Raw genomic sequence first — 13,981 nt, 5'->3', positions numbered from 1 at the left:
GAATTCTGTCATTTGTGATGGATCAAAACTAGTCTTTGAGATTGTTCCTGAATAGCAGAGATGGAAGAGGCCTGCGTGATCACCAGCACAGCTGCTGAGCGCTTGGTCTTCCTGAACTGACAAGCCTTACTCTGAGGACAGGTAGTGTGGGGAACACGCCTAGTGCCTCACAGATGTTGCTGTGCTGCTTCCCTTCCAACTCTGCTAAACATCACTGCCTACAGTGGTCAAAGAAAAGAAAAATGACCAAACAAGATGGTGCACGGTTTGCAAGGGAGCTGCTTATTTTACTCCTGCACTTTATAGCTCCTGATTTATTTTGCACCTCCTAGGTAAGAAGCATAATTCTATGTTTGGGTAAGGCTCAGAATGGCAAGTTCCTGCCTCTGTGCTAAAGTGAAGTGAGACTTGGTAATGCTGCATAGCTTTATGGACCAACCCTAGCCCCCTAGACCCAGCTCCCCACCAGACCCAACCTTGATCTTCCCCTCTCCAGCATGCTGTAGTGGGGACCAGTGAAACACAGTCAGTTCAGTCAAGCTGTTACGTCTGTTAATTGCTGCCTATGCTTCTCCTCTACTTGAGCTCTCTCCTGGATGCACATTTGTGATTCATATATACTGTGGGAAAACCCTTTTCATGCCAGCTCTCGCCACTGGCACTGTTAACCCTGCCAAGCCCTGCTTCACGTGTGACTAATGTGTTTTGAGACCAGCATGTTCTTATCCCATGTGGAACTGTTTTTAAACATCACATGACATTTACAAATAGTTCTAAATAATGGAGCCAAGAAAGAGAAAGAGGGAGTGAGAGGGAGAGACGGAGGGAGAGAGAGGGGGGGAGACTGATTGGGATGAGGAACCGCTAGAGATTTTGGAAACTCCCAAACCACATAGCCAGGCCTGATATGACAACACAAGGAATTTATCTTTTGTGGTAAAAGCTACATGAGTACAGAAAGTTCCCAGGTTATGAATGAGACAGGTTCTATAGGTTTGTTCTTAAGTTGAATTTGTATTAAAGTTGGAACAGGTACATTGATGTACCTGTAACAGCCTCTGTTCATAAGTGCAAATCATACATTAGTTGGATGTTTGTAACTTGGGGTTCACTGTAAAAGTCTCTGTTGGTAAGTGCGAGTTGTAGTAAGTCAGGCATCTGTAACTTGGGATTGACTATATACAGATAGTTCTAACAAAAATATGGAGGTTATATCAGACCACAGTGAGACTTGAGACAGGAAGGAAAAAGGGGCTACAGCAGCACCCAGTGGGGAAGATGAAGACCCTTGTAAAGGCAAAGGCAGTGTAAGTAGGAACTAGAATCGGTAGGACTTGGAGACTAGTGGGATGTGGGTATGAGGAAGGGGGGAGTCGAGGATAAAGCCCTTATTTTGGTTTGAGTGATGAAGTGGCAGTACCATTCACACGTATATGAATAGAGGGGATTAAGCAATTTGGAGGGTAAGGTGGGGCTCTGCTCTGAACCTTTGAGTTTGAGGAGCTGGGAAATGAGATATTCCATACAGGATTAATACATGCGCCTGGAGTGCCAGAGATGTATATGTTGAAGATGGACATTTGAGGGTAATCCATGGAATGATCTATCATTGAAATCCCAGATGGATGAGGTTACTGAAAATGGGATGAGGTTACTGAAAATGGGACGGAATGAGCTGAGTATGGGAAAACCCGAAATACAGCCAGAAAAGAAGGGCTGGCAAAACATACCAAGGAGCACTCGGAGAAGTAGAAAAACCAAGAATAGTTATTTACAGAAGCCAGAAATGGAGAAAATAGAGAAAAGAAGGAGTTAAGTCTGTAGAGATCAAGTAAGATGGCATCTCTGTTTGATCATATGGAAATCATTGGTGATTTAGGAAGTACACTGCCAGTGTAGTGCTCTATACAGCTCACATTGCCATGGACACAAGATGCAATGGAAGCTGAAAAATTGGAAACTAAGTATAGAATACTCTTTCAAGTGACCTGACTATAAGCAAAAATACATAATGTAGGATTGAGGATGGACTTCTTTACACCAAAAGCCTTGGAAATGTTCATGCTATATCCTTAGGGAAAAATGTCCCTAAGCAGGGACATTGAAGATATAAAATGTATAGGATTAGAAAGCAGTAGTTAAGAGTTTAAAATCAGAGCTGAATTTGAGACCTAGTCTCTTAGCAATGGCTGTCATTTTGGAAAAGTTAAGTTCATTGTCTCAGTTTTCACATTCATAAATATGTATCTACCATAAAGGTAGCTGGGAGGATTCAATGAAATCTTGTGTATAGACATGCTTACCACAGTGCCTAGAACATAGTAAACATTCAATAGGTGATAACCATTGTCATTTTTATTGTTCTTGATAGATTGTTTTCCGTGGAAAGGAATCCAAAGTTAGGTGTTACAGAGAAAGAGGAACACCTCTTCTGATGAAGTAGATGAGAAACAGGACAGAATGGGTAATCAATACACAGATGTGAACTACAAATTAAAATCCCCACCCCGTATTTTCCTTACCAATACCTAGTTGTATAGAACAAGAAATCATTATGTTTGTAAAGGATTCTGAAGAACATACAATGCAATTCTCAAATTGCATTAAAATGGCATCCATCTGAAATTCCATATATATACAAGATGATTTGTTTAGTGAAAAATTCATTGTGCTATTTGCATTCAAAGTCATAAGACAATTTCTTTTAAGAAAACATTCTGTATAGAATGCCCTTATCATCCAAAATTGTGTCCAAAAAATCATCAGTGTTCTGGGGTGGATAAGCCAAATGACCCCTGCAAGATTAAAATTTCTCTGAAGATTAAAAATCGATGACAATTTGTCATCAATACATTGATATGTTTTAATATAAAAAACATTTTAGAACTTAGAAAACTATTTTTTACTTAACACTGAGTAAACACCACTTGTCTAGGAAGATATGCCATGTTCCTCACTTATCCCTGGCACAATGATACAACTCTGATCTGGAATAAATCAGTTGTTTTTGGTTGTACCCAATAACAATAGTTTAATAAAACTCCTCAATTCTTCTGATTATTTTAAGTTCAAACTTATAAAATATTGTGAGGCCATCCATCACACAAAGTAACTAGTCAATTTGACTTTTTTAATTAATCAAAACAACTTTTATGTGCTGTATGCTTTAAAAAAAAAAAAGAACCCATTACTTGGTTGCCCAGATAATTCTTAATCAGCTTTAGTCTAAGCAACAAGTAATAATAATGAATATTTCCTAAGAAACATAAATGTAAGTTGCTTTATCAACAGAATGGTTGCTCAAAACAATAACTGCTCGTATTTTCATTGTTTTATATTTTATTTCCAGGTACTGTAACTGGTTAGTAGGGAAAATACTCTAAAAAGGAGATCGTTTCCCTAGCTTGTCCTTAACCTACTTATGATGTACAGACCTATTTTTCTGAATTTACAACTGAGTTATTACTTATATGTGCAGCCAAATTCCTTCATCAGGAAGACTTTTAATCATTTCCATGAATCTCCAATATGTCCAGATATAATAATGAAGACATGAATGAATGATTCAATCTTGATCATATTAGAGTCATGATGGAAATGAACTCAACCCACAAAGGGCCATTTTTGGCGATATCAGCTATGTTTTTATTCAAACAAGCTCTGAAACAGTTTTTCTTTCCGTAACCGTAACACTTATTTAACTACAAACATAGACTTTGTTTTCCTTTCACTGATTTTGGGATAGTCTTTCCTAAATTACTTGCTTAGTAAGGAGAGGACCTTGAAATAATATTTAAATAAAATTATATAGAAAATAAAGCAACGTATAACCAAGTTATTCCTATTTGTCCCTAGGATTTAAAATTAATTCAGTAAAAAATATTTATTAAATGCCTCTTATTATGGGCAAGGCACTCTTCTGTATGAAAAATACCAAGATGTGTATTCCTCTACCTAAAGAAAAAAGGATGACAGTGTTTCTAATAGAAGAGACATTCGAAAGTACTGACAGGTCTAACTCCTTTGGGAATTAACTATCAAATATATCTAATCACATTCTTAAAATTAAACCATTTTCTTCTGGCATATGTAATGTTAACTATCACATCACCTGTGGAAAGGAAATGGAGAACATCACTTTACTAGAGACTAAGCTCCAAATGTGAATGAATACATATAAAAAACCAGGACCCCAAACAGCAAATGTATTCAGGCCAAACAAAACATACAGTTACAGATTCTAATCAAGATTTTCCTTAAAACCAAAATCTACCTAGTAGATACATTAAATATAAATGTATCAATGAATGTTTAATAATGTAATTTTTTAAAGCATGAACTTATGAAAGTACTGGTCATAAAATGATCTTTTATTCAGAATTTTGAATTTATTAAGAGCAAGACAGAATTCTATGGAAAGATAAATCCAAGTTTCCTAGGGAGGAAGAGTTTAGAGCAGAGAAAACAAAAACAAAATTTTTGAAAGAAATAGCATAACTGAAAAATCATGGGGGAGAGAAAGGGAGTGCATCCTTAATTTACCATATAACACTCTACACTTTGTGAAATTGTTTTTAGGGGGTAGGAATTATGTGGTGTCAGCAAAATATCGTAGTAAAAACAAATTTTAAGTCAAATTATGTTGAAAAATATCTCCATGTTGTCTCTCTCTTTCTTTTTAGTAGAATGATAAAGTTTTGCTCTAAAATATTCCCTTTCCTTCCAACTGACTCCTTCCAACATATGATATGTGAAATAAAAGCCATAGGTAAATTGGTATCATTGTCAGGTCTACTTTTTAATCTTTAGGTAAAAGTAACCAATTATCTTAACCTTTCTCTAGTATGGGGGTTCTCAACCTGTGGGTTCCGACCCCTTTGTTTTTTTGTTTTTTTTGGTTTTTTTTGAGACAGAGCCTCAAGCTGTCCCCCTGGGTAGAGTGCCGTGGCATTACAGCTCACAGCAACCTCCAACTCCTGGGCTCAGGCGAGTCTCCTGCCTCCACCTCCCAAGTAGCTGGGACCACAGGCGCCCGCCACAACACCCGGCTATGTTTTGGTTGCAGCCGTCATTGTTGTTTTGGCAGGTCCGGGCTGGGGATTCGAACCCGCCACCTTAGGTGTACCTGGCTGGCGCCTTAGCCGGTTGAGCTATAGGCGCCGAGCCCCGACCCCTTTGTAACAATGATAATATATCAGGGCATTAGGAAGCTTGAGAACCACTGCTAGTCTAAGAGTTCTTTTCCACACCATTACATTAGTTAATGTTTCAGAAAAGGTAGCTTTAATTTAGGATACCATCCCAAACAGAGTCATTTATAGTTTTTCATTTGTGAACATTCATTAAAGTGAATATTCTATAACTTTTTGGTTAACAAATTGGCTCAAATAACATGTTTAAAGACCTTTTTGGTTGTAAAGGAATATATAGCAAAAAATTAGGTTTGTGGTTGTAAAACTGTCTATTTTTTAATGTAATTTTTAGTGCCACCTTAATACTAACCAATGTAAATATACTTTTATATTTAGATTTCTCAGAGTAAAGAGATATGCTTTACTTACAGCAAATTTCCTCATTAGTGGCTGAGAAATTTAAAAGGTGATTTTACTTAAGATTAATTGTTTTTTGAAACTATAAGCTCATAATTTGAACATCTGTCTTTTCTACCATACTGTTTCTGAATAATAGAACAATGAAACACTAACCTATTTCATTTGGATGATGCAAACATAAATACTTAAAATATTGGAATTTTTCAGGTAAACCTGCCATCAGATAAACTCTTTAAACATGGGCATGCTGAATGACTGCCACTTTTACTATACTGAACTATTCAATAATTATTAGAACATTAAATGAAAAATTAATTTTTAACAAAATTTTATTCAAAGCATTAGAAAAATCATATTCAGAACACAGAAATAACCAGACCATAGAAATGCTGCATAGATAGTGGTATACAAGTTCCCTGGCTCTACGTGACTTTCGAACATAAAACTGCAACAGTCAAGTCACCTGGTAGAAAATGGTAGTGGCATTATTTCCTCTCTCTGAGGCTAGAAAAATGGCTTCAATACTGGAAAGTCAAATCATTTAAACAAAAAGATTACATCACTCCCCAATTTACTTCTATTCTCCTCTTGTTATTTTTCAAAGATGAAAATTGAGAAGTGTAACAGTTATTAGAAGGGAGTAAGAAATGAATTACCTTTTAAGAGATAACCTGACGAGTGCCTGCCTTTATCAGACAAAGCACTGAATTTAGGTTTTAAAATTACAACCACACCATTATGCTTAACTAAAATTGCCAATATGAATACCTTTTTACATAATACGTTACATGTACACAAGAAAATAAAATGACCTGCCTCCTGTTTTCTGACTGTCAGTAGGAAAAAAATGTTATCACTAATGAGGATTTGAAAAATAATTTCATGGCAGAGCATTAACTCTAGAGATCAAAATATTTTCTGAAAACTTAAAACACACTTAGTCAGTGAGTGAGAAATTGCTACATTTCTTTTATAAGAGTATTTTTTGAAGAGGAAGACAATTTGCTTGGAAGGAATTTATAGCTGGAAACATTGTTCATTAAGAAAACATTATGTTGCCCTGAGAAAGACTTTTAAAATTATCAGTGTTTGGAGGGCCCCCCACCAATGCATGAAGGAGTAACTTGTAGGCTCTAGCCTTTTATAATTATGTACATAAAGAATGGATCTAAAAAGGAATTGGGGCTTCTTGGCTACACTGGTAACATGTCACGAGACATCGGAATGTGATGGAGTATAATCAAATTTTGCATTCATTTTAGGCAGGCCGGTTTCTTTTCTAAGGATAAAGAGTTTATAGTTCTTCAAATGGTCTTGGATCAAACCTGTTCAAAATAGAATCTTCTGTAAGTAAATCTGTAGTTTTCTTAAAATAGTAAACAAATTTGTCTGGTCTACATTCTCTAATCTATGCCTAGAAAATAAGGCATTAGTCATTCTTCATTGGCCACTGCAGAGCACAGACGACTGTTTTCTTTCTAATCACAGGCATATGTAAATATTCCTGAAAGTGCATTGTTATTTTAACATTTCTTATGCATTTAGAGAGTCAGTATTTATGACTCCTTATATACTTTTAGTATAAAATACGGTTATTCCCAACACCTTACATATACCATAATTACTTGAGAAAAGACAAAGTGAAAGCAGCTACAGAAGTAGCAAGATTATTTTCCACAAATAAAAATACAGCATACAAAAAAATGGCAAGTTAGTGACAACTGGTAGTATGAACTCTTAATAATGTCTTACTTTGGGGTCCAAATTACGATTTGACAAGTTTGAAGCCTTGTCCTGTGTCCAGCACAGTAGGAAGAAACCAACTCATCTTCAATCTTTTCAAGCATCTAAAACAGCTTTTGCAAATCCAAAAAAGGTTCAACCCACATAACCAATTCGCTAAATGCACCAGAGGGTAAGTGACACGAGGGAAATGTAACATCCAGTGCTTGGCCACGTCGCTTCCCGTTGGCAGATGCAGGGTATAGTCACTCCACCGTTTTGACACACCATATATTGCTTTCACTGTGCGTCCCTTTTCAGTCCAGCAGATGTTATTGCTAGAGTTGCAGTTATATTCTACCCAGTCTTTTGTAAAGTCACCCAGCTGTGGGGGGTCAGCTTCTTCAATATCTACTGTCTTTACCATCTCTGCTCCTTGTACTGCAATATACTGGTCATTAATTTTTCTCACTTCCTTCACCCAAGGGGTTGAATTCTCGCTGTCTAATACGATAATAAGCCGGGAACAGAAGGAACCATTCTTTTCTCTCCACCATTCTAAAAGTGTGTCAAGGCGTAGTATGTCTCCACCTGTGAACAAGAAAAAATTCAAGAGCAATAATTACTGAAGCCTCTCTTGTTTTAAGTGTATTCTCTTTAAATTCTTAGAGTAAGAAAAAAAAAGCATTTAAAATATCCTTTTGAAGTATCTTTTCAGAAGATATTTTTAAAAACAGACTTTAAATATGAGGTTAAAAAAATGCTTCTTACTCAAAGGGATATGCTATGATAAATTAAGACAATTGTCTTATATTTTTAATTTAGTGAAAAAAATTATACCTGAAAGCTAACATCTTACATCAAGGGTGGCAAACTATGGCTCTGGGGTCAAATCCTGCCTGCCACCTATTTCTTTGTATGAACTTAAACTAAGAATTGAGATTATATTTTCACAGGGTTGAAAGAATATCAAAAGAATGATATTTTGTGATATGTGAAAATTACATGAAGTTTAAATATAACAATAATTTCCACACCTAACGTTTCATTGGAACACAAGCACACTCATTCATTTATATTCTGTCTATGGCTGGTTTCACTCTACAATGGCAGACTTGAATAGGTGCAACAGGGATCTTATGGCCCACAAAACTAAAACAATCTATCTGGCCCTTTACAGAAAAGTTTGCTGACCCCTGTCCTATACCCTTGATAAATCAATGTTTCCTTCACCTCCTCATATGTAGGTATCTAATAAAGGAAAAGAAACACTCTTCACATATGTGTAAGAATCAGATTAACAATTACATTTAAATCTGTTTTATACTTGAAGAACAGCAAGGAATTTTAAAAAATATACCCCAAAGGTGTAAACTTGGTAAATAAATTTCTGACCTATAAACCTATCTTACAACTACCTAAAAGGTTTTACATATGGTTCACTGATTTTTTTTTTGCATTAATTTTGACTTTTAAGCATGCTACATTAATATATTATTTATCTTGATTGTTGAACTTTTTAGTACTTCCTGAAGTTTTTATGTCTAAGGGAACTGGCACCCTCATCTCACCCTAGTCCTGGCCCAGTATCAATGGTCCACTGACACAATCTTTCCAATTCTAGGAATCTATCCTAAGGAAAACATTCAAATAGGAACAACAAATTACATACTTGTATAAAAATCTTCCCACTGCTATCTAAGATACAGTAAAACCTAAACAGGGAAAATGGAAATAAATCATGGAATAAAACCTTAGGAATTTAACAATATAATATTTACACAGAAATTTTTGGCTGAGTGTGGTGGCTCTGTGAGGCCAGGAGTTCAAGACCAGCCTGAACTACATAGCAGGACTCTGACTCTACAAAAAATTTAAAATTAAGCCCAGCAGGAGTGGTGGCACACACTCATAGTTCTAGCTACTGGGGAGGCTCAGGCAGGAGGACTACTGAAGCCAAGGAGTTTGAGTGAACTATGATTACACTACTGCACTATAGTCTGGATGACCTTGTCCCAAAGGAAACAGAAAAGAAAAATTTTAATGATGAGAAAATGTTTATACTGAGAGAAAAAGTACAACATAAAACCATATGTACAAAAATTATAGCAGTAGCTATGGGTATCTGATTTTCAGTTGGCTTTCGAAATAATTTTCTATATTTTCTGTAAGTTTTACACTGGGCATATATTATTTTTATAATTAGAAAAAGTTTTAACATACTACAATTTGCTGGCATAAAGTCCAACAACTTAACTTAGGAATGTACATATCTACTAAGAGCAACTGTCCTCTTTGTTAAACCATCAAAATGTGATCACTGGAGAGACAGAGAATCACTGGATTGGTTCTATTAGTAACATGACCTCTGAAGCCATCTTGTATTTTTTATGTGCAATTAATTTTCTTTCATTCACCAGCCTACTATAGTCTTAAAATCCTGAGAATGAACACCCTATTTCACAAACTACTCTAACACTCATGCATATCATCTCAGAGACTCTATTTTAATATGTGGTCTCCACATATTACTAATATGTTGCTTTCCTTATACCTCCAGGGAATATCACTTTTTCAAAAACGGCCAAATGTTAATTTATCATTATTGCCAGATCCATTAAATTTTGATAGAGATCAGAGAATGACACAGATTGTAAGAGCTATTATACAAATCTGCCACAAAACATCATTACCCAACATGCCATCCATAACTATTTCAATAAACATGCTTTACCACATTCTACCCTCATTCCCTTATATAAATGCTCTTTAGATACCAACAAGACTTAAAGCAGCGTTATAGCCTTTTAAACTATTTTTCTTCTCTTGTTTTGCTCTGTCTTCTCCCATGAATAGGTTCTATGCTGCATTTGGCTTTTGGCCCAGATGCAAAGTGCTTCCATTTATCTCACATAATAGCCATCTGATGCATTTCAAGTAATTGAGACTGCTTTTTAAAGGCTTTATCTGTGATAAACTGTTTTATAGATTATCTACATTTTTCTCATTTATTTCTGTCTCTCTTGTAATTACCATAATTGTTTTTTACCCTTAAGCAAAGAAGAAAAAACACTAGGTTCCATAGTATGAACCCAGTAAATGTAAGAAGACTGACTACATATTCTAAGAAGTTCTGTGAGTAAAGGTATGGGATAGAGAACAAATGTGCAGGGTGTCCCCAGAGCCATTATACACAGGGAAAATGGGAAACTGTAGCTAACTGTACCTTTATTTACAAAATACTCATTGCAAATTTTATAAAATATGCTGTACACATTGGCCACCTCTTTGTAAAATTTTGTAATATTTTATAAATAAAGGTAATTTAGCTACAATTTCCCCACTTTCCCCACATATGGTGGCTTTTGGGACACCCTATAGATTTTCTTTCCCAGAGTGATAGTTCTGGGCCTGCTTTTAACTTGCTAACCCAAGTAAAACCCAGTCATGATATTTCTATTTCAAAGGCTGGTAGAAAGATGACTATTGACAAATTAGAGCTTAAAGTTTTTTGATACCTCATTTAGAATAAAGCATTTATCTCAGAGTAGGGTGTTTAGTACTATTTCAAGCTTCAAGGGCTATGTTTAAGTCAGGTCAGAGTATGAACTATCTGAAAAGGCAGCTTTTGGTCCCACTTGAACTTGGTTACCTACAAGTGAGCTGGGTACCTCAGGCCACGACAGTGTGCAGTTGCTGAAGTATTGGATTAAAAACCTACCACTTCTTAGAAGGGGAGGGCAATGGCAAGCTATGCTTTCTCCATTATTATTATTATTATTAGTGTTATTATTTTTTTTTACTTTTTATAATAAATTCTCTGACAAAGAAAGTTACACAGGAACAAATATTCTTGGCTCACAGGGGAATTCTATAATGGTCATTTTCTTAGTAGCATACTTAAAAAATATAAAGCTATCAATCCAGATACATCTGCTGAACATTTACTCAACATATAATGAGAGGTAGGTCTTCAAAAATCATTCCTAACTCTAGCCATGTCTAAAAAATACTAAAATTTTAAAATATTTAACAACAAAAATGCAACTACATGAAAAATGTTTATATTAAGTAATTAAGTCCTTCACATAAACACACACAAAAAGCTTTCTCTTAGAATTCCTTTCTTACAATACTTAAAAATAATGAGGGATATATGCATGTCCACTAAAAGTATCCTTTTTTTTTCTCATTTGATCTTGGGAAAGTTGTTATTATAAGCACTGCAGTAAGTTTCCATAATCAATCCTTGCTTTTAGGTCTAGAATTCTATTTCTGTAAAGCTTTCTGAATTGACTAGAACTTTTTTTCTTGTGCTCTAAGAGTTAGGACTACACAGAATGCTATGCTTCACATGGAATTAAAGTAGCCATAAAGGTTAGAAAGTTGTTTTCTATATTGTGATTAAAAACTATAGGTCAGGTAAATAGTTCTATAAAGTATGCTTGAGTAGTTTTAGTGTTGAGTTCTAATATTTGTATATTCTAACTTTTTGATCTATGCTAACAAAAATGTCTACTTAACCAGAAAATGCCATTTCTTTATGATCCTAGCTGTCACCATTGGAGGCAACATGTGGGAAAAACACTTCAGGAGTCAGGCACAGCTGGGCTTAAATCGTGGTTCTGTCAATTACTGGTATGATCAGAGATAAGTTACATAACCATTTTCAGCTTCTCTTTCATCCTTTCCAAAATGAAGATAATTAATAGAAGTGATGGTATCTATTTCCAAGGATTGTACAAGAAGATTACATCTAACATGTATAAAGTATCAAGCACAGTAGCTAAGGATTAAAATGTGTCCAATAAATGTTAGTTCACCTTTACTCCTTTTACACAGTCACTGAGTTATTCAATATTCACTTGTAGAAAAGAAGAATTTCAAAAAGTACTTTTCCCTATGATAAAACTCCAGTTATAAATCTGGCAGGAAAATGAGAGATCATGCTGATTTCAAAACATTTTTAACCCTCAGTTTGTTTCCTCCCAGAGTTCTTGTTTTGGCAGCTCTGCTTCTATTTTTCTACATGACTTTTTGTTTAACTTTTTCTTCGACCTTAATCTACATGCCCACTTACATTTTATGGCTATTACTGTATGTGTTCTTGGTTTAAAACATCTAAAACCTTTTATGGAAAAAAAATCAGGATATAGTTAAATCTGTAAGAACTATTTCACTCTAAATTAAGGAAAATTACTTTTCTTTTTTCATGATTCATTCAGTGAATTCCTCTACCTATCAGTTACTTAAGGATCCCCAGCCATTTGCCAGGCTCTGTTACAGGTCCTAAGCAAATAACAATTTATAAAACAAAGCCCCACACTTATGAGGTCCCTATTATAGTTGGGAAGACTGACAAATTTATATACAGTAAATTTATATACAGTAGAACCTTTGTAAGCTGACCATCCAAGGGACCGTAAGAAACTGATTAACATAAGGAACTAGGCCTACTATACTGATATGTAAATGTGGTACATGTCTGGTCTATGAAAATTAGGTCAACTTAAGGAGGTGGTCAATGTAGGGAGGTGCTCAACCATGGAGGTTCTACTGTATTACACAAAGAGATCTCATTTCTCTTGACAGTAACTTTTAATAAAGCACTTTTTCCCCACATGTATATAAGCCAAAATTATGTTTTCCACAGCCTAAAAGCATCCAAAAAATGTAAAAAAAACAAAAAACAAAAACCCTACAGATTTTTATTTTTAGTATAAAACCCAATGATCATTTAATATTACTGCCTCATTTTACAGGTGAGAAAATTGAAACCAATGGAAGTTAAGGAATTTGTCTAAAATAACACTGTTGTAACAAATTATGTCCAGAACCAAGGTCTCCTGACTGAAGCACAACTCTCATTATTATCACATTGCCTGCTGTTGAAAATTTGCTAAGCTTTCTAACATAAATAAAACTACACATCTGAAGGACTACTGAAATCTGCATCCATAACATTTAAAGACAAAAATACTAGTCAAAGAAGTTTATCAGCTTATAAAACATACATTTAATAATTCTGAAAATACTTGAAAGAGAAAATAAGTCTCAAATCAAAAAGACTTTTTTCTTCAAATTATGTCTGTCATACAAAATTCGCAAAACCTTATTAGAGATTACTAAAACTATGCTAAACAGGTATGTTAGAGAAAAAAGAGTCACACGTATAATTGGTAAACTGTGAAATAGAAAATAGATCCTAGAAATGTAACATCTCTGTGGGAATGACAGATTTCCATGAATATGTGTATCTTTACAATAGTGCAAGTGCCAAAGGTGAAATTACCTGATAGAGCCCACTCTCCTGTACCATGGGTGTGCCCACTGTAATACAAAATATATGTATCATGTCTGGGTCCATCCACAGTCCGAAGTTCAAGGAAAGTTTTCAGTTTGGAATGTAGAGTATCAAAAGACAGTCCACTTGTGGAGTAGTCACATCCATAGGTCTCAATCATGTGATAAGCAAAAAATCTTTGTATAGCATTGAGCATGCCCGTAGACCTCAAATTTAACTCCTGTACGTGTTCTGGTGGAAGCAACGTTGGCTGACCATCAGGACTGAAGTGGGAGAAAAAAACAATTATTTTGGCGTTTAAGAAATTTTCATTCTATGTCATATTCTCTTCTATCATTTACGATTTATTATCTAAGACTCACAATAGTTGTTGCTAGCCAAATGGCAGAATTAAAAAAAAAAA

General features: G+C 35.1%; 1 protein-coding gene across 1 annotated transcript in view; it reads right to left on the bottom strand.

The window, feature by feature from the left end:
• Positions 1–5,863: 5,863 nt before the first annotated feature.
• Positions 5,864–13,981, bottom strand: part of TMEM168 (transmembrane protein 168) — a 29,474-nt gene continuing 21,356 nt past the window's right edge. Inside the window, exons 4-5 of the mRNA XM_003789806.3 lie at positions 13,567–13,841; positions 5,864–7,865 (exon numbers count right to left, since the gene is read on the bottom strand). Of these exons, the coding sequence (XP_003789854.1) occupies positions 7,318–7,865; positions 13,567–13,841 (823 nt within the window). The 3' untranslated portion in view covers positions 5,864–7,317. The remainder of the gene's footprint in view (positions 7,866–13,566; positions 13,842–13,981) is intronic.

The sequence above is a fragment of the Otolemur garnettii genome, unplaced genomic scaffold (assembly GCF_000181295.1).
Source record: "Otolemur garnettii isolate 467f Iridium unplaced genomic scaffold, OtoGar3 scaffold00037, whole genome shotgun sequence".
NCBI lineage: Eukaryota > Metazoa > Chordata > Mammalia > Primates > Galagidae > Otolemur > Otolemur garnettii.
This window is presented reverse-complemented; position numbering and strand designations above follow the sequence as displayed.